General features: G+C 44.7%; 1 protein-coding gene and 1 long non-coding RNA gene across 22 annotated transcripts in view; both read right to left on the minus strand.

The window, feature by feature from the left end:
- PLIN2 (perilipin 2) overlaps window positions 1-21,094 on the minus strand; it is an 83,565-nt gene that overhangs the window by 13,372 nt on the left and 49,099 nt on the right. For 5 of the 21 annotated variants that reach the window (XM_070589780.1, XM_008530060.2, XM_070589775.1 and 2 more), the window contains 7 exons: window positions 8,351-8,402; window positions 8,070-8,265; window positions 6,138-6,220; window positions 5,026-5,311; window positions 3,953-4,134; window positions 2,842-2,976; window positions 1,845-2,135 (listed from right to left, as the gene is read on the minus strand). In XM_070589780.1, coding sequence (XP_070445881.1) covers window positions 1,845-2,135; window positions 2,842-2,976; window positions 3,953-4,134; window positions 5,026-5,311; window positions 6,138-6,220; window positions 8,070-8,265; window positions 8,351-8,380 — 1,203 coding nt within the window. In that variant the 5' untranslated portion in view covers window positions 8,381-8,402. Of the gene's footprint in view, window positions 1-1,275; window positions 2,136-2,841; window positions 2,977-3,952; window positions 4,135-5,025; window positions 5,312-6,137; window positions 6,221-8,069; window positions 8,266-8,350; window positions 8,403-9,367; window positions 9,513-17,027; window positions 18,711-20,817; window positions 20,933-21,094 lie in introns of those variants that run through there. The other 16 variants (XM_008530061.2, XM_070589789.1, XM_070589782.1 and 13 more) reach the window with 11 other exon arrangements.
- On the minus strand, window positions 11,854-14,525 carry LOC139078410 (uncharacterized). Its single transcript, XR_011531343.1, has 4 exons — window positions 13,930-14,525; window positions 13,105-13,255; window positions 12,349-12,533; window positions 11,854-12,114 (listed from the first exon to the last, which is right to left on the minus strand). It is a non-coding gene; the product is annotated as an uncharacterized lncRNA (long non-coding RNA).

The raw sequence follows: 21,094 nt of genomic DNA on the forward strand, positions 1-21,094 counted from the left end.
TTTTCATGGGGAGAAAGGGGTAAACCAGGACAGAAAGGAGGCAAATTTGACTTAGACTTTGGTTCTGCTGAAGGGCAGCCTTGCTAACCACTTAGCAGGGAGAGGCAGAAGCATCTAGTTCTAAGATGTTTTTTTGAAACAGTTGGCATCCTGCAGCTTTGTTATAAGGAGATTCACAATATTTCCTAAATAAATGACCAACATTGAGGAGGCTAGAAGTCTGAACACTCTAGGCAGAAGGACCCTTTTCTACAGGGGGTCCAAAGTCTTTTTTACTTCTAATTATTCTCACGTGGTCTTCTAAAGGTATCTCACCAACAACTGTTAGTGACTTTCGCCCTAAGTGACAACACAGTTCATTCCAGCTGACACTGGACACTGAACAATCTTACTCCAGGGCTCACACTTTAAATGGTCCTTGTGGCTGGCCCCATGGGACAGTGGTTAAGTTTGGCCCATTCCACTTTGGTGGCCTAGGTTTATGGGTTCATATCCTTGGCACAGATCTATACCACTCATCAGCCATACTGTGGCGGCAACGCACATATAAAGGAAAACTGGCACAGATACTAGCTCAGAGCTAATCTTCTTCAGCAAAAAAAATAAAAAAATAAATGGCCCCTTGACAAGAAATGCCTGCTGCTTTTATGTGAGACTAATGCAAAGAGTCACTCTCTTGCTTCCTTTCAGCTTTGATTCCTTTTCAGCAAGGCAGTCAGCCCTTAGTAGGTCCTTCTACTGGTTTAAAAACCCACTCTCAGGGGTCCAGTAACTGGACAAATGAAGGTAATGACTGTCACCTAGTAAAATTTTTACGTGCACATTAGCTTTTTACTTGTTTAAAACCTGTTATCAGGGGCCGGCCCCATGGTCAGAGTGGTTAAATTTGCGCGCTCCGTGTTGGCAGCCCGGGATTTCGCTGGTTCAGATCCTGGGCACAGAGATGGCACTGCTCATCAAGCCACACTGAGGCAGCGTCCCACATGCCACAACTAGAAGGACTCACAACTAAAAAAATATACAACTATGTACTGGGGGACTTTGGGGAGAAAAAGGAAAAATAAAATCTTTAAAAAAAAAACCTAAAAAACCTGTTATCAAATATTCCATTCCAATGTTATTCCACAATATTAGTCTTCCAATGTTATTAACCTGCCAAATTTCCCAACAGGCCAATTGGAATTCATGCACGTGTATTAATAACCATGTCATGCAGGCCAGGCAGCTCTAAGAAAGCAACACACAAGGCACATGGAACACACAGCATAACGGATCTATTCTGCGGTGAATTTTATTGAATTCATAGCAGACATTCCTTTATGAAAAACAAAAAGCTCAAGTTGTACAAACATGCATTTTGGGACAAACTAACGATGAGGCTGGGACCAAACACCAGTTCATACCACAGCCCACAGGAAGGCGCTTTCATTCAAACAAACAGACAGCAACGGTGGCAACAGAATGAGACCAAAAAGGCACTGGAACTTTTTGTGAGTTCTGGCTAGGCTCTGACCAGTCTAGCATTCTTTTCTTAATAGCCAGGTAAACAAGAGAATTCATCTGCTAATGCCAGAAATTTTAAAGCTCTTAATCCAGTTAGAAATGACTGTAACGGAGGACCTTTTTTTCTAGCTAGCTGCTTCCCCAATTCCAAGTTGCCTAGCAGGTTAATTTCAACGTAACAGAAAGTGTCATCTGGCTGGCTGCACCATGCACTGGTGACAGGGACAGGTTTAATGTGTTTTGTGCTCAGGTTGCTGGGTCTCCTGGCTGGCTGTATCCTACTCTGTGCCTTTGTTCTGAGCATTCTGAGACTCGGTCAGCTGAGGATAAAAGGGACCTACCAGCCAGTTGAGGGGTGTGTTGTTAACAAGATAATCCATCACATCATCCAGAGACTCCTTCATTTTCTGCAGCTGTCCCTTGCTAGAAGTGAGGAGGCCCTCCGACACTTCCTGAAAGGAGGCAGCATTGTGGAACACCGAGTAGATGTCTCCAGCCATCACCCCCAAGTGACTGGCCTGATCTTGGATGTTCTGTGGTAACCCCTGGACGCTGCACAGGAGGGTGTGGCACGTGGTCTGGAGCTGCTGAGTCAGGTTGCGAGCAATAGCCAGGGTACGTGACTCAATGTGCTAAAAATAAAACAAGTTTAAAACATTAACCGTGGATCCAACAGTGCTATGTATGAATTAGTTCAACTACAGTAAGCTGGCCATGTGTCTACCACATAGGTGGCTTCTTGGACATTTTAAAATCCTTATAACAAGCCTGGGTGCAGCAGTATTATTCACATTTCACAGATACACATACTAGCTTTTGGGACCCATCAGAGAACCACTTTCTAGGACTACAACACGCTGTTTCTTCTGTCTGGAATGTTAGTCCCTGTATTGTCCTTTCACCTCGTTTATTCACTTGTTAGGTCTCAGCTTAGCACTCATCTCTTCCGGGAAGCCATCTGACTACCCTCCTCACTTCAAGGTTGATTTAGGTAGCCACCCTATATATTCTCATACTGCCTGTCTTTATGCCTTCAAAAAAGGCTGTGACAATAAAAATGCCTACCTCCCCTGTTAGTCTGTACCCATTATGAGAGCAAGGCCCATGTTTCTCATTTAGTTGTATCCCATTAGGGGTAATATGTTTATCTGTAGGTTGGAAGATAAAGTTACAGCACAGTTTTGCTTTTCTGTCACATAACAAGCAACCTATGTACACGGTATTGTTCAAACTTCTGATAGAGTATTCTAAGAGGAATAATGGGAAAATTGAAATGAAAGCCTGATGAGAGCTTCTTCAGAAACTGGAGTGGGTGACTATCCCAGCTGTCTTACTTACCTCAGCACAGTGGGATTCATCTGTATCATCATGGCCAATGTTTCTCTTCCACTCCACCCAGGAGAGATAGAGCTTATCCTGAGCATCCTGAATTTTCTGGTTGGCACTATGCACATTGTTCCTGGCAAATTCAATCTAGAACGCATTGAAATAAAACAAAGGAACAAACTAGTCAGACATTCATGTTAGCCTGTTCTCAGATCTATGATGTCAATCAGATACATATGTGTAAAATACAAATTAAAATTACAAAAGAAGGGGCCGACCCTGTGGCCGAGTGGTTAAGTTCACGCACTCTGCTTCGGGCAGCCCAGGGTTTTGCCAGTTCGAATCCTGGGCGCAGACATGGCACCCCTCATCGAGCCATGCTGAGGCGGCATCCCACATGCCACAACTAGGAGGACCCACAACTAAAAATACACAACTATGTACCAGGGGACTTTGGGGAGAAAAAGGAAAAATAAAATCTTTAAAAAAATAATAATAATAATTAAAAAAAAAAATTACAAAAGAAAAAGGAATTCCAAGTTCTTCTTCCCTGTTGTCAACCACCTGCTTCCCCTTCCAAGAATAAACCAGTTTCTAATGGCAGTACAATACAAACTGTTCTATAACTTGGCAATCTTTAATGACTACACAATAGTCTTTTGTGATATATCCATTGAATTAATTCCCCAGTACTTGACATGCATTGTTTATAGTCTTTTGCAACTCTAAACAACTTCACATGTGTAGAATAAATTTCTAAAAGTAAAACTACTTGAGGCATAGACATGTTTGTAACTTTCCTGGAATAGTCCCTTGAATCTGCCAGAAGTGCCCAAGTTCACCCCTTTCTCCACACCACTGCCCAAGCGTCACACTTTACCAGTGTGAAAGGACAAGATAGGCATCAGTAATTTGACCCTTCAGTGTAAGATTCACATCACTTCATATATTTCTACTATTTATACTTCCTTTTCTGTGAGTTGTCTGTATACTCGTTGCCCATTTTTCTATTGGGTTCTTGATAAGATAAAGATAAGATTCTTGGATTTCATGATTACGTTTACTCTCAAGCCTCAAGATAAATGAGCTCACTTCAGATACCTTTAAATGAAGTTTCACTCACCAGGTTAACAGTGGAATGGAGCTGAGAAATGGTCGCTTGGCTTCTCTGCTTCACTTCTTTAACCCTGCTGAGAGCCTGCTGGTAGGCACGTGAGCGGAGCTTGCTAGATAGGGATCCCAGTCTGATATAATAACTTGGCTTCTGCATTGGATCAAACCCTTCGACTTTTTTGGCTTCTTTTTCTGAAGTTAGAAAGACGGGACAAAAATGTAAGGAGATCACAGCTCTAAGTGACAGGCCTGGACTCTAACCTGCACCTTGACTTTGTCGATTCTACCCCACCCACCTAACAATTAAGCAATCATTTTCCCAAGACAGCTCGTCCGCTGCTGGGCTTGACCACCCAGGACTTCTCACTGTCTCGGACATTTTCATCTACACATGCCTCTTCCCACTAGAGCTTCTGGGCAACACGGTACCTGGCACCTAGTCAGCACTGAATGTTTAATGATTCTGTAAAGCAGCCCATTAAAGACAATTCATTTATAGAAAATATTTCTCTAGGCTAATTTCTCCTAAAGTTTCAAAACTTACTACGTAAAATTGAATGTGAAACATGATTGCTTTAAGAAGGAAAATCTATAGAGACAAAGATTAGTGGCTGCCTAGGGGAGGGGGAATGGAGATTGACTGCATTGAAGGATCTTTTGGGTGATAGAAATGTTCTAAAACTGGATTGTGGTGATGGTTGTGCAACTCTGTAAATTTAGAAGGAAAACAGGTAAATTTTTTGGTATATAAAGTATATCTCAGTGAAGCTGTTTAAAAAGATTGCTTTAAGGGGCCGGCAGGTGGCATAGCGGTTAAGTGCGCACATTCTGCTTTGGTGGCCCCGGGTTCGCCAGTTCCAATCCCAGGTGCGGACATGGCACCGCTTGGCAAGCCATGCTGTGGCAGGCATCCCACATATAAAGTAAAGGAAAATGGGCACAGACGTTAGCTCAGGGCCAGTCTTCCTCAGCAAAAAGAGGAGGATTGGCAGCAGATGTTAGCTCAGGGCTAATCTTCCTCAAAAAAAAAAAAAAGATTGCTTTAAGATACAAAACATTATTTCAAGACAAAAATCCAATTACCTAGTTCTTCCTCAGTGAGAGGGAGGTACTGGTCTACCAGCAGCTCTGATCTGGTGAGCGCATTTTCTACTCCGCTGCTCACCAGCTGCACCATCCGACTTCCCAAGACAGTGTTAATGCTGCCATTGACCACAGACTTGGTCTTCTCCACACTGCCCGTCACCGCTCCTTTGGTCCTGTCCATCACCCCAGTGATCGTGCTGGCCACAGAATCCTTGGCCCCAGTCACAGTAGTCGTCACAGCATCTTTTGCCCCATTCATAGCACCTCTGGCATTGGCAACAACCTACAAAAAGAAAAACGCAGGTCACTTGGCTGGTGAGAAACATGGACATAAATACGTATTTAAGGTCTTGACTAAGGTTTTAAAGAGTTGAGTTAAAAAGGAATCTGGCTCTTTCACTCCCTAGCTTTAGGTCTGGGGCACGTCACTAAGAGTTGATGAGCCTCAATTTCTTTATCAGGTATATTTGCCCCACCTGCCACCACTCAAGGATTGTTGGAGGAGCAAATGAGGTAATCACATATAAAATTTGTCAACTTGTCAGGATGGTTTTTTTTTTTTAACCAGGTGAACCTGTGGTAAGGTACAAGGGTTACTCTAGAGAATGGGATTTTCCATGTTGACATGCTTATACTGAGAGCAGCTCGTGCATACCTATGAGCATAGATGTAGGTACCATGCAAACATGGCCCTCTGCACATGGCCCCACAAGGCCAAAACATAGGCAGAGATGTCAGTTCTCCATCCTACTGGATGTATTCTCAGATACCAAGTGAGAAAAGCTTCTCGATACCACCTCTGCCATTTATCCAATACCACATGAGCATCAGTTATTTGAGAGAGCAATTTTACCTGCAGAGGCAAAGCCATAAGCTGATACAGACCAGACTAAAAGTATTCTAGTCCAAAGGTAGATAGTTCATCTCTGCTTCTTAGACATAAGCTGACAATTCAGGAAGTAAGGGAGTGGCAATTACTCTTTGAAAAATATATCCAGGTTTAGGGAACAAATAAGTATTTCCTAATTATCACATGCACAGCCTGGGCTAAATAGATAGAATATGGAAACGTGAGATGGCAAGCCTCAGCACTCTTGTCCCAAGCTCACCTGGTTTGTTGGCTGATTCAGAATAGGCAGTTTCTCCTCAATCCTGTCTAGCCCCTTACAGGCATAGGTATTGGCAAGCGCAACTAGAAGAGTCACAAATAGGAGAAATCTTAATGGTGTAGGTAAGAATGAATACATTATTCTTATTATAAAAAGCAGCAAGAATATTGGTCTTGCTTTACCACACAATGTGTTGACTGGCTTCTCTAGCTCAGACAGAAGAGGCTTGGCAGGTTGCTGGCAACTTTCTTCCACTGACAGAGAAATAAGGGTGTGTGGGGGAGCAGCAGGCAGAGACGGTGACAGGACAAGTAGGAAGCTGGCTAAGAAGCTTCTTCCTCATCAACTTGCCTGTAAGGTTAATGCCAAGAGAAGCCAGGCTCACCTGAACCCTCATTCAGGGAATAAGGTATCTGAAAACGCCCTCAAAATTACCATTTCCATGCTACTTTAATCCCCAGCTACACTTAATTCAGTAGTGGCAGTGTATTTTGGGTTATCACCAGGAAACAGTATGTTAACAGCACCCTGCATCTCCCTAACAAGATCCAGATTGTGGTCGAAGCTTCCCCCTCAATGAGCACCATGCCAAGCACTAGGGCTAAATGCCTTTTGGAAGTAGCAGAGTTGGAAAACTGGTCTCTAAAGGTTTCTTAAAATTCTAAAAGTCCATGACCTAACCATTTGGGGGAATGATTTAAATCTTTATTCAAAAGTAGTTCATAATGGGGAGAAATTGGGACCTTCATACACTGCTGGTGGGATGTAGAATGGTGCAGCCACTCTGGAAAACAGTCTAGCAGTTCCCCAAAAGCTCTGAGTTATTACATGACCCAGCAATTCCATTCTTAGGTACAGACCCAAGAGAATCGAGAACATATGTCCACGTGAAACCTTGTACACAAACATTCCCAACAGCATTCATTATTCGTAATTGCCAAAAAGTAGAAGCAACCCAAACATCCATCACTGATGAATAAATAAAATATGATCTATCCACATGATGGAATATTATTCCATAATAAAGAGGAATGAAGTACTGATTGACGCTACAATATGGCTAAACCTTGAAAACATTATGCTAAGCGAAAGCAGCCAGTCACAAAAGACCACATATTTTATGATTCCATTTACGTTAAGTGTCCAGAACAGGCAAATCTATAAACAGAAAGTAGATTAGTACTTGCCTGGGGTGGGGGTTGAAAGGAAATGGGGAGTGACTGCTAATGGGGGTCTAAGGTTTCCTATTTTGTTTTAATATTTAAACTGCTTAATCTTTCTCTGTATTTTTAAATTGTGGTAAACAGATATAACATAAACTTCACCACTTTATTTCTAAGTGTACAATTCAGTGGCATTCACAATGTTGTGTAACCATCACCACTGTTACTTCCAGAACCTTTTCATCATCCCAGACAGAAACTGGTATGAGGCCTCTTTCTGGGATGATGAAAGTGTTCTAAAATTGATCATGGTGATGCTTGTACAACACTGTAAATATACTAAAAACTACTGAATGGTACACGTTAAGGGGTGAATTGTATGGTGTGTTAATTATCTCAATAAAGATGTCCTTTATTTTTTTAAAGGCAATTCATGTACACTGTAGTCCCAAGGAAGTCAGCTATTTCATTTCACCCACGGGCTCCCCTTATGATCTCAGCTACCAACACAGAAGCATCTCTGGGTGATTTTTTTTTTAAGTGTCATGAGCATCCACCATTGCTCTGAAGCAGGCATTCTACAACCATGAGGGTCACCTGGCAGTTTCTACGTAAAGGCAGTATGTGCCTCAGAAAAGCCTGAGGATTCCCGATGTTGCTGCTGTGTCCTTAGGGCATAAGGCTGGTATTCACCATATTCAAGCCAGCTCCTGGCTCACCCCGGCCTGAGTCCCTAGGACTGAATCTTGAAGGGAAAATCAGAACTCACTTTGTGGCTCTAGCTTTTGGATGAGAGGCAGAGCACTCGACACGGCCACCGAGGTGATGGTCTTCACGCCCTTCTCTGCCATCTCACACACAGACTTCAAGCAGGGATACTGATCCTTGGTACTGATGTAAGCGGAGGAGACGAGGTCATAGGTGGAGCTCACCAAGGGCAGGTTGGCCACCCGAGTCACGACGCTCTGCAACCAAGGGGGACGGAGGTGTTAACTTCTCAAAACACATGGGGAGGGAAGGAATCAAGAAAGGGCCATGTAAAATTCTTACCGGCTGTGGATCAACTGCGGCAGATGCCATTTTCCTTCCTGGAAAAAGAAATCTGCGGAAGAGAAACTTATTTCAAGACACTAAGATAAGATTCTCCCAGATTCATTCCCCGACCCGAGCAAATGCTAATTTCAAGTAGAGAAAAGTCCCTGCTGAGGTAAGTGGAGTTTTCGCCCTGCTTCCACCCCCTGGCTCTCAGTGTTCTCGCCGGGCAAACAGCTTCGGAGGGAAGGTTCAGGGCTCGCGGTCAACTTTCAACACAAAAGAGGCTCGGCAGCGAAAAGCAAAGTTGTTGATACATTTGTCTTTGTTTCTCCACCAGGATGCCAGAAATGCCTTTTGAAGAGGAATATCTTTTCACAAAAATGCTAACCAAGTTAAAGTCTATGTTAAAACTACAGAGAGATTTCAAGTAGAAGACATCTGGGACGGTCAGGACCATCAAGCTGGAGCCCTTTGGGGGCAATTTATTCCTTGCTTGTGAAAGAACTGAAACCAGTTCAGGGACAACTAAGCAAAGAGGAAGGTGCTCCGAGGAAGTGAGAAAGCGTTTCAGCTTCTAAACGTAAATTTAGCGCCCCCAACGACCCGCACCCGAAAAACTGCCTCTTGCTAAGCAGCAGGGCTGGGAAGGAAACGTGCGCGGCCGCCCGCGGCCACTTCCGGGCCCGTCGCCCCGGTTCTACGAGAAATGAGTAAGAACCACGCGGAACTCAGAAGGCAGGCGCCGGGACCGACACCCCGCTGTCGCCGTGCACCCCAGAAAGTCCTTATAAGCATTTCCTTATAAATAATCTCCTTTCGGGACAAGAGGAAACGGTTACCCCGAAAGCAAGCCAAGAAGTTACAGCTGCGCTAAAGCTGCCGGCAGGAAAGCAGCCTCCACAAACAAAGCAACGTCGACACCCCAGGCCTGGAGCCCGCCCTGCGCCCGGGGACCCCCCAGGACCCCCTCCCCCTGCCACGGCGCTGCCGGGGGACCCAGGCCGGCTCGCTAGTCACAGAGGGGGCGCGCACCCACTGACCGACAGCAGCGAAAAGGCGCGAGTGCGGGGAGTCCGCGCGGGCGGCTCGAACAAGCTGCACGAGGGTCTGGCGGCGGGGCCGCGGGCGCCGGGATATAGCCGGCCCCGCCCGCCCCCGCGCCACGTCACCGGCGGCCCGGGACACGCCGCGCCCGGAGGCCAGCGCGAGTGTCGCCCTCTGCCGCTTCCCGGCGCCTGCACCCCGCCGCCGCCCGCCTCGAGGGGCTGGGGGCCCCTGCCAGAATTAGGGGTCCTGCGAGGCCCGTGGCCAAAATGCGGCCGGTGCCCGCGCGGGTTTGTGGTTTTGCAAAAGGCGTGGAGGAGTCCGGCAGACATCTTAACGGTGACTAACCTGTTGGTTACCGTCAGCGATCAGAATAGAAACTGTCTTTAAAAATGGAAACGGTGGCTTCTAGACTTATTTTTAGCAAGCAGCTTCTAAAGTTTTGTGAAATTCTAACCCCGCGGTGGACCTGTACAGACTTCTGATTTACTGCTCTTTTGACTTTAAAGTCCGTTTTTCAAACATATGTCTAATTCAAAGTTGAATCAATTTCCAAAAGGGCTTAGAATACTATTGGTTGGTCTCCTTTTTTTCTCAGCGAGACTTAAACCCAAATCACTCCGGGATGATAGTTGCCTATGCTTATTATGCAAACGACCTTTTTTTCTTTTTTAAGTTGTGGGTTTTTTGTTTTTTTTTTTTAAAGAAACCAACATCTGACTCCCAGTGTTTCTGTGTGTAAAATGCAGGGACTTGAACAGAGTTTTTGAGCACACAAGTTGTGCAACCGCCTGGAGCTAGGTAGGGTTCGGTGGACCTCCCCCGGAGTGCGGGGCGGGGGATCTCCGGATGACGTTGCCGCGAGCCTCGGCCTCCCGGGGCGCTCTCGGGGAAGGTGGACAAGAGAGGACAGATGGGAGGTGCGAAGAGGAGCTGGCGCCGGGATGGTCCCCAGGTCCTTGGCCTTCAGGATGGGGAGCAACAGGCGGCGGCAATGATGCAGGAGGCTGGCGGGGGGCTTCCTCAAGCAGTGAAATTTGAATTTTGGGAAGCCTTACCTCAATTACTTAACTAATGTTGCAGGCATAGAGATAGTGTTCATCATATTCAATGCTCCAAACTGATCCATTAAAAATGTATCCCTCATACATGACTGACTACATCCAGAGGCCCTCAGCAAGAGAAAACAATTATGGTATCCTCCACCCCTCGCCCCGCCCGCAGGTAATTCAAAATAAAACACAAGTCTAAACCACAAAGTAACAATTAGGAAATCCAAAAACGTTCCCCTCTCCCCTGCCCCCGTTGACATCTTCAATGCTTTAAGCAATCAAATTACTTTCTTCTTTTCTTTTCTTTTCTTTTTGGCGTTCAGGCTTTGTTGGTGCTCTAAGCAGATATTTGCGGTTTGTTGTCCTCCCCCCACCCGCCCTGAAGTAAGAAGGCAGGAATGTACCGAATTTTAAATAATGATGATAGTTGTTTTTTACTTCTCCCTAATCTGACCTCTTATTTTGCAACAGAAGACTCTTGCCCTTTCACCTACAAATGCCTCCCTCTTTTCCTGTTTTGTTTTAAACCTGTGAATCACTTGCCCCCTTTAAAGTTCAGCAAGCTTCCTTTTGCTTCTCTATGCTGTGAAGAAGAGCGCTCACGGGACTAATCCTGGGGCCAGCCTCTCCCAGCCCACAGAGCATGAAGCACACCAAATTCCGCACCTGCAACTCTCTGCCATCTTCTTGAGTCTGTGACAACAGGAGCTAGTGGCAAGAATAACACCCAATCCCTCCAGGTGATTCTGATAGTCTCCAAAGTTTGAGAACCTTTATTTTACAAAAGTCTTTTTGCATAGTTGGTCAGGGGACTTGTGCATCAGAAACACCTAGGGTGCTTGTTAAACATTCTGCCCCAGACCTACTGTCTATCTTTGGGAGTGAGGCCCAGGAACCTGCATTTTAACAATCCCCCTTTTGAGTACCACCACTTTATTCTTCACAAAGCACTCTCACATGTTCCTCGTATTTGAGCTTCACAACAACATGGAAATGCAATGAAATGGGAATTCCTACTCCATCTTAATAAAGAAATAGCCTCCAAAAAGTTAGATGATTTGCCCACAGTCTGTGACTGCCTAAGCAGCAGTCAGGCAAGACGAGATCCCAGGTGCACGGGCTGCGCTAGTCCTCTACTTTCTCTTTGCCTTAGTTGTTTTAGTTCTATAAAGCGGAAATAATAATGGTCCCTCACGTTCTAGGTGAAGGGGACATGGGTGTTCATTGGATTAGTTTTTCAACTTTTCTGGGGCTTTAAATGTTTCGAAATAAAAGGTTGAGGATATTATATAGTAATGAGAGAGAATGAACAGACCTGTAACTACATGCAATGTAATGTAAGCAAAAGAAGCTGTGATACTGAACCTCTTAATCTCAAATTCATGTGCCTGATGCGGAATGAGCCAAACACTGAGACACTGGTGCTTGGACACGGAGAAGGGTTTATTCGAATTGGTCAAAAAGGAGAAGACGGGAGCATGGGTTCTCTCAAATCCATCTTGACAACAGAAGAAAGCAGGGGGTTTTATAGAGCTAAGGGGTGTGCCAAGAGGAGTTTCAGAGAAACAGAGGGGTAATGTGTTTCCTTCACTCTCCATAACCCCCTGGGCAGTCTGACTTCTGGGTGTCAACAGGCAGCTGGGGTCTGGTTATCTGGTGATCCTTGAAGGCATTCTCTTTCCTCTGTAAAACAAACTCATAAATCCTTGCGACCCACGAGTTACCCCAGGGCTTATTGGGAGTGAAAGAAACAAAGATTCGGACAAAAGAACTCTTGTAACTAATAAGCAGTGCTAGCAGGATTAGTGCAGGATACAAGGTTAATATAGAAAAAGCAGCATGCATATCCTTTAGCAGTGGATCATATATTACCATCATTAGCTTCATGCCAGACTTTCTTGTGATAGTCCTGCCTACCTTTGAAAATCCCTAATGTAATCTTCAAGCAGCTGTGAGAGTCCCTGAGAAGACTTGGCAGCTCCTGACCAATCCTCTGAATAGGCAGGAAATTGTGCGGATATAAATCTTGGAAAAAGTAAAAGCCCCCTGGGCTTCCTGTTCTTGTGACTCACTCCATTGAGCCTGTAGGCACTGTCTTCCACCTGTCAGAATGTAGTTTCCCCTTCAGGTCCTTGCGCACCACCACCCCCAATGGCTCACCTCCATATCTTTTGTTTATACTTGATTCCTCAGGCCTCTCAGAAGAGGGCTAATGGCCACAGGGGTTTAATCTAGTATTGACTGATGGCAACAACAAACCTCAGGCTTGGTGAAAGAAGTGTGTTAGAACCCCACCATTGGGCAGAGCCCTCAAAGTGTGTGGAGGAAGAATGTTGGAGGTGATGTGGTGACCTTTTGTGGTCTTGGTATGCAGATCATTTAGCACAGTGCATATTGCCAGGGAGCCAAGAACCCATTTTCCATGATGCCCAAAAGAATAACACTCTATTCAAGGAGGCCTTGCCATGCATGCAGCTCTGTGCTGGGCATGTTGGGATGCAACAGAGGGAAAATTCATGACCCCTGCTCTTGAAAAGCCCAAAATATAGTTAACATCTGAGGCTTCTGATTGTTGTAAAGGGGCAAGGTAATATTGTTCCTTTTCTCTCTCACTTTCTGTGTGTATGTGTGTGTGTGTGTGCACATGTGCGTAAGGTACTGATTCCTGCTCACCACCAGTCAGCTTACAGACACAGTTCCTTAAAGACATTCTTCATTTCTTCACCAAGTCAAGTACTGCTGCTCGAGCTCTCATTTTCCTTTGGCCTTTCTGGCTTTCTGGCTTTGGCACTGTCCTCCTACCCTCCAGCCACACTTCCTGTCTCTGTGGGGACATATGAGTGGGTGGTAAGCATTATAATGCTCTGGTCGGCTGTCTACCAGGGTTGCTTCCACAAGACTCAGCTTATTCAAATTGCTTCAAAAATCCTCTCCACTATCCTTACTCTGTAGCCCTTCCATGCATCGCTTCAGGGTCAACCACTGCTAGAATATTGGCCCCTGAGGGGTTCCTGCTTCTTTCCCAGCCAAGCACACTCTAGAAAGGAAGCCCTAATTGTTCTGACAAAATGTCCTGTTCATCCAGAATGAACTCTTGGTGGGGTCCTGGGAACTCACGCAAACAGCCAACCCAATTGCTGCCCGCCAATTCCAGGAAGATCCTTGAGGTAAGAGCCTGCAGGTTTCTCTGCCTCTTCTCCACCTTATGTTAACTGGTGTCCTACTAACAGCTTATAATACTCCCATTCTTCTGCTGACACCATTTCAACAGACTTAAACAGCTTCTTCCTTAGACTAGCATTTGTGGGTTTAAGATATTCCCTCCCAGACCAAAGGGCTACCTGCCAACAGTCCTTCTGGCCTGTTTAAATTCCTAGAATCTCTAGGATGGCCAGCATAATTACGAACCCCAGAGCACTAATAAGGACAACGAAAAGTGGACGTGGAGACTGGTAGGGGACAAATTATCCAACAAAGAACAACAACAACAAAAGAAACCTCAAGGGGCCGGCCCGGTGGCGCAGCGGTTAAGTTCGCACGTTCCGCTTCTCGGTGGCCCAGGGTTCGCTGGTTCGGATCCTGGGTACGGACATGGCACCGCTTGGCACACCATGCTGTGGTAGGCACCCCACATATAAAGTAGAGGAAGACGGGCACGGATGTTAGCTCAGAGCCAGGCTTCCTCAGCAAAAAGAGAAGGACTGGCAGTAGTTAGCTGAGGGCTAATCTTCCACAAAAAAAAACCAAAAAACAAACAGAAAAAAGAAACCTCAAAGTCTGCATGTCAACTAAACAGAAAACTTTGTGAAACTGAGCCTTACAATTTTACATAATTTAATAAAGCACAATTACATTTTCAACAAGATAAAATAATTTTCATTTATAGGCGTAGATAATATGCCAGACATCATCACATTTACATAAATATTTTTAATAATAAAATATTAAAAACAAGCTGATAGGCAGCAAGCTGATGGGAAAAAGGATATGCCCATCCAGTGACTCAAACCGAAATGAATTTCATGAAAAGAAAGGCAAGATAGTGCATTGATTAGAAGCACAGCCTGGAATCACTCAGATCTATGCTTGATGCCAAAACAGTATTAAACTTGCAGGTAATGCCTCTGAGAGAAAATGGGAGGGAGCCAGGAGAGGCTGGGAGAGCCATCAGGCTGTGAGGCAGCCCTCACCAGGAGTGAAGAAGAGAAGGAAGGAAGGACGGTTAGGGGGAAGCATGTTAGGCTGCAGTACACTCTAAGGACAGTTCAGCAAGGCAGTTGGGAAGCACTCAAACCCTCAGGATAGTTCCACGTCTCCAAAGAACCAGCCTGCCTTGATATTCCTGCCGCACCCTGCCACTGGCTGGGAGCAGCCTGTGGGCAGCATGGCCTCAGCTCAGACACATCAATGGACTTCAGAACGCAGCAGGGTCCCTCAGCCAACTGCTTCCTGAGGTTGGAAGGATATCTGAGAGGCATATCTCACAGCCCCACACTTAGTTTTCTTTTCAATAAAACAAGACAAAATCCGTGCCCACCAACCTCTTAGGGCAGTTGTATAGCTCTGAGGAGGCATTGTTTATGAACGCTTTGTAAACGGTAAAGTATGGAATATCTAAACCACTATTTACACAGGACTATGCCCCAGCCTGAGGTGTAGTTCTTCACACTCTCTCTGCCTCCTTTAATGCAAGACTGCAGCAGTAGGGTCTTCAGACCGCCAGTCTGTCTCTGAACCCCTCATTCTTCTAGATTACCCAACCTAGTTACTTCCTCAGCCCAGGCCTGTCTGGAAAGCAAGAAGGAAAAATGCAGTCCTTTGGCTCATAGCTAAAAACGTCCTCAAATAGATAGAGCCAGCTGGCTGCTGATGGGTCAGTCCAGCTCCACGATGCCCCACTTTATGAAGCTGGACATTGACTGCTTTGCTAACCAAGAGCCATGCACAGCAAGTGTTACCGAACCCAGGTTCGTTTTTGCCCGTTGCCCAGAAAGGCAAACACTGAGATGACGACACTGCAGTAGAGAGAGGGTTTAGTCACAAGGAGCCAAGTGAGGAAGTGAGAGAATGAGTCTCAAATCCGCTTCCCTGAAAATGGGGACTGAGGGATATTTATGGCATAGGGGGGCAAGGTGGTCTGAAATGTGGAGATAGGTGATTGGAGGTGAGGAAAGGTGAGGTAATTGGTGATCTGTGCAAGCAAGCGTATTCAGACTTCTTGGCTCTTCATAGGATGCAAGTAAACAAGATGGTGGCATTAGCATGACCTGAGGGTAGAGTGTTTGTTGCTTATCAGACATCTGCGTAGACCCAGTTGATGGGTTGGTGCTCTCAATGGGCCTGAAGTGGACACGGGGTTCTAATTCCTGAAAAACAGCTCAAACACCCATTACCATGGTGACCCAGGCTCCAGGGAGATGTTATCTTAGGAACCTAGTGAGAGTCAGACAGCATATTGCCTAAACAGCACAGTGAACGATGGGGGGGGGGGGGGGTAAACAGCTAAAAGCTATAATCAGTAATTGCAAAAAGGAAAGAAACTTTAGTTCCTAGCCACTTAATCATCAGTGGCTAACTGTTTGCCGGTTTCATAAGTTCTGCAATTCAACACTTATTATACTACTTGGAAAAGAGGCAGACTGTTAGACTTGCAGAGCTCTATGTCTGTTATTTTATTTTTGAATAGGGAATGCATCCATATGTTCTGATATTCAAAACTTGCAAGACAAAATTCAGTGAAAAGTCTCCCTTTCATTCTGGTCCTCCAGACACAAAGTTCCCCTTCCTTGGAGACAACCAAAGTTCGTGTTTTCTTGTCTTTCCTTCCAGAGATATTTTATGTATATTTATGCTTATAAAATAATTTCTAAAACTGCTAAGAGGAAGTCCCTCAGAGAGCACCCATCATTTAGACTAGGCTAATGTTATTTAGACACATGTACTATGTACTAATTTATCTCATTTCTACCTACAGAAACCTCAGAGGTAGGAAACATAATTTTTTCAACATTTTAGTATGAAGATTTTCAAACACAAAGGGAAGCTGAAAGAATTGTTCGGTGTAAACCCATACACCCACCACCTAAATTCTACAATTAATAATTTGCTATATTTGCTTTAGTTATTATTCCCATTTTATTGCTGGGGAAATTAAGTCAGATGGTTTAGGTAGTTTAATTAAAGTCACTCAGCTGACACCATGTGTTGGAGCTTTTTCCAACTCATCATACTACTTTGCTAGGGGATAAAGGTGGTAATGGTTTGCTGCAAAAACCTCATATGCTATCTTGTCTCTCATTTATCCCTTTCCTATTCTAGCATTTCAAGCAAGGTCCAAAGAGATTAAAGTTCCCTGGGAAGAGTTTAAATCAAGTTTCTTGTGTCTGAATATGGTCTGCAGATAAGCCCAGAGAACACAAGTTCTCTTTTTCACTTATAATTTCCCTGCCCTTTGGCCCCATCATCCCACGTGGTGCTCTCTCTCCCACAGACTTTAACCTCCCTTAGCTGACGTCCTCCTTCTGAGAGACAGCCCAGCAGACCCATCCATCACCTTTATCTCAACAGCCTACGTGGACAACAACTTTGCTACTCACAGTGAGGTTCAGAGACCAGTCGGATGACGTCATAAATGTCCAATCTCAGGCCCACTCAGACCCACTGAATGAAAATCTGCATTTGAACAGATCCCCAGGTGATTTCCTATGCACATGCCAGACCAGTACCCTCTCACTTCACCCATGGTTAAAAAGGAAGCCAATGGAATGTGCTGCATAAATCCTGGGTGAAAAAAAAAATTGACATTTATCTTAAGAACTGCCTTTTCCTTTTTTTTAAAATCTCCTTTTCCTCTTCACTCTCCTTCTTCAGAACCAATAATACCACTTGTTGAGCCCTACTCTGTACCAGAGTCAGTCTGTCTACGCCTCAGAACATTTCAAAAGATACTTTTATTCTTTTTTTTTTTGAGGAAGATTAGCCCTGAGCTAACATCTGCTGCCAATCCTCCTCTTTTTGCTGAGGAAGACTGGCCCTGAGCTAACATCTGTGCCCATCTTCCTCCACTTTATATGTGGGATGGCTACCGCAGCATGGCTTGCCAAGCGGTGCCATGTCCACACCTGGGATCTGAACTGGTGAATCCCGGGCCACCGAAGCAGGATGTGCGCACTGAGCTGCTGCGCCACCGGGCCAGCCCCAGATACTTTTATTCTTAATATGCAGGTGAAGCTCAGAAGGTTAGAAATCCACCCAAAGTTAAACAGCTGTAAATTTTAAGCACAGGTGTGTCCCTTTCCAAAGTCTGCTGCTTTCTTCCCACCGCAGGACACTGTGTCTCCAAACCCCGGCAGCAGCCTCAGCCTACACCTTGCCCTCCTGGGTCAGATGCCTTACGTATGCCTGCCACCCAAGGCTTCTGGACTTGTCTCCCCCTCCCGGTCCCTTTCTCATGTCCCCTTCACTGCTCACTTACCTGGATCTTGTTCTCTCAGCTTCCAAGCATCAACCAGGTACTCTTACCATCTAAGAACAATGGGAAACACCTGTGCATTGTAACTGTGGCCCTCTCCAGGCAGTGGGGGAGGAAGAATTGAGAAGATGGCATGCAGGTCCAGAAGGGTTTGGGCAGGTAGGATGCGCTCTGCCAAGGCATGCCCTGTTTCAATCCAAATAAAGAGCTCAAACAGCTGCTATGGATGTGGTACTAAGCTGTGTCCATGCTGGGTAGAAGAATCTGTAAAATGTGACGCCTGCTCTTAAGGAACATTAATCCAGCAGGGGAGCTGGGACCTGGAGACACAGAAGCCCCATGAACAAAGTACACAGGAGCATAGAGGAGACTGCTTCTGGGTGGTGAAATTATAGATGCTTCCACAGGGCAAGTAGCATTTGAGGATTGCCAAGTGCAAGGGTGGAGTGGGAGGGAGAGGGCATCTGGGCAAGGGGAGAACACGCAGAAAGACAGAAGGAAAAGCGTCTTTGGGGAGTGTCCTACATAGAGCCCGTGCGGCTGATCTCGAAGGTATGTTAGAGGCCTGCAGGGTGAGATTAGGAGGTAGGTTGGGAATGACACATGGAAATCTCTGGTTGGAGAAATGATACAGTCAGAAGTGGGCAATGATGTTACTTTGGCAGAGAAGATGGATCCAAGCAGATAGTGACTAGATTGAGGGTGGTGACAGATTCATACCTAGAATGAACCTCAGATAACATGTAGACAAGTGACTTTCAAACCTTTGGGCATGAAACCTTTTGTGCAGATGATCCCTCACTCAGCTCTGGGGAAAAAAAAAAAAATGGATCAAAGTTAAATTGCTCCAATGCAGTGAGTAGGAGGAAGGTACTCAGTTCCTCCCTCCCTCTCATTCCCGTCTTTCTCTCCAAGTGGATTCTGAAGGGGCTTCCTGCTTGACAATCAGTGATGAACAGTGATCAGCAAACTAGAAGCAAATCCTGCTTGCCTCTTGTTTTTGAAAATAAAATCCTGTTGGAACACAGCCATGCCCATTCGATTACGAATTGTCTGTGGCTGCTTTCATATTACAATGACAGAGTTGAATAATTGGGACAGGGACTATCTCGCCCTTTACAGGAAAGGTTTGCCAACTCCTCATCTAGAGCCTTGCTACTCAAAGTATGGTCCTTAGTCCAGCTGCATGGGCCTGCACACATTGCCCTATTGACACAGAGCTCAGGGTGGGGAAGGTGGATTCAGGAGTCACTACCTTGGAGGGGATAACTGGAGTTAGGAGTTGTGTGACATGGTTAAGGGTCAAGGGAGAGACTCCAGAAAGAAAAGAAAGGACGGTTCTGAGAAAACTTTGAGGAATATCTAGACTTAGGGAGCAGACCAAAAGAGTCAGGAGAAATCACTGGGAAAAGTACCAATTCTCATTGGTACCAGTAATTTTGACACATTGAAGGACTTTCTACAGCTGTTGATGAAAAATCTGAAATATCCCTCTCTCCTCCAAATGCCTTGAAAAGTTCACATTGTAGGAACCCAGGACAGATGATCCAGGATATATATCCTCTTGCTTCCTCCTGTATACATTGTTCGTATATACAACTTTTTTTACCGTCTCCAAAGCAGTGTTTTTGAGGCCATTAATATTTATTCTTAAAATGTAAACTCTTTTCTAAGAAGAAATGCACACAATACTGTGTTTTTCAGGTGTCTAGAAGCATACGGTAAATTCCTTCTCTTATTTGAAGGCATATCCTACTTTTTAAGTTGATAGACATGGCACCACTTGGCAAGCCATGCTGTGGTAGGCATCCCACGTATAAAGTAGAGGATGATGGGCATGGATGTTAGCTCAGGGCCAGCCTTCCTCAGCAAAAAGAGGAGGATTAGCAGGAGTTAGCTCAGGGCTAATCTTCCTTAAAAAAAAGAAGAAAGAAAGAATTTTATCTGAGCACACCTCTGAAATTGCTTTTATCTACTTACTTTACCTCTTGACTGAAAGAGTTCTTTGGCTTTTTCGTGAGAACAGATTTCTAAGATAAAAAATAAAATCTGTTTTACTCAGTATATCTTCTTTTCACTCTGTGTATCTTGGAAAAGGCCTACAGAAGTTTGTTTTTGACAATCATCCGTTACTTTTAAGATACAGCATTCTGATTGCTGAAGTTTTCCTCAAAGCAATTTTCTAACCCATATGTTTTACTAATGGCTTCCTTTTTTTTTTTAAGATTTTATTTTTCCTTTTTCTCCCCAAAGCCTCCGGGTACATAGTAGTATATTTTTAGTTGTGGGTCCTTCTAGTTGTGGCATGCGGGATGCTGCCTCAGCGTGGCCTGATGAGCAGTGCCATGTCCGCACCTAGGATTTGAACTAGTGGAACTCCAGGATGCCGAAGCGGAGTGTGCGAACTTAACCACTCAGGCATGGGGCCAGCCCCAATGGCTTCCTTTTTTTTCTTTCTCTACTGCAAGCCTGAGTTACTGACTAAGTGTTGAATATTCCAAAGATAAAGCAATAACAGATATTCTCCAAGATGATGTTATCAGTGTTATCCTACTGTGCTCATAAGAATAGTTTCCTAATAGTATATACACTTTATTTGAACTCCATTGACCTGTACCAATGATCTTTCTGGATCAATACTGTCCAATAGAACTTTCTACAATGATAGAAATGTTCTATAGCTGTGCTAACCATACACTAGCCACATGAGGCCATTGAGCACTTGAAATATGGATAATGTGACTGAGGAATGGAAGTTTCAATTTTATTTTTAATTAATTTAAATTTATATAGGCACATGTGGCTATGGTTACCATATTGGACAGTGCCATTCTAGATTCTTTCAGCCACACCTGAAAGATATAACTTCAGTTTTTAAACTGAAGAGAGTAGCATCACCTGTTATTTTGACTTACCTCATAAACAAATGATTTAGCAAATGTTGCCTAGCATTTCTTTCATTCATAAGAAATAGGCTATTCCAGGCTATATGAATGAACACCAGGTACGGGCCAGGTTCTTTAGCAGAAACTGCAGAGGCATACAGAAATGAAATAGATGCAGTGTCAGTCATCAATCTCAAGGAGCCTACGACCTATTGGAGGAGAAAAGATTGTAAACAACCAAATGCACATTGAAGATGTAATGTGATCTAAACAGAGAATCATGCCTTGAGGACATAGCTGAAGATAG

This window comes from Equus przewalskii, chromosome 22 (assembly GCF_037783145.1).
Source record: "Equus przewalskii isolate Varuska chromosome 22, EquPr2, whole genome shotgun sequence".
Classification (NCBI taxonomy): Eukaryota; Metazoa; Chordata; class Mammalia; order Perissodactyla; family Equidae; genus Equus; species Equus przewalskii.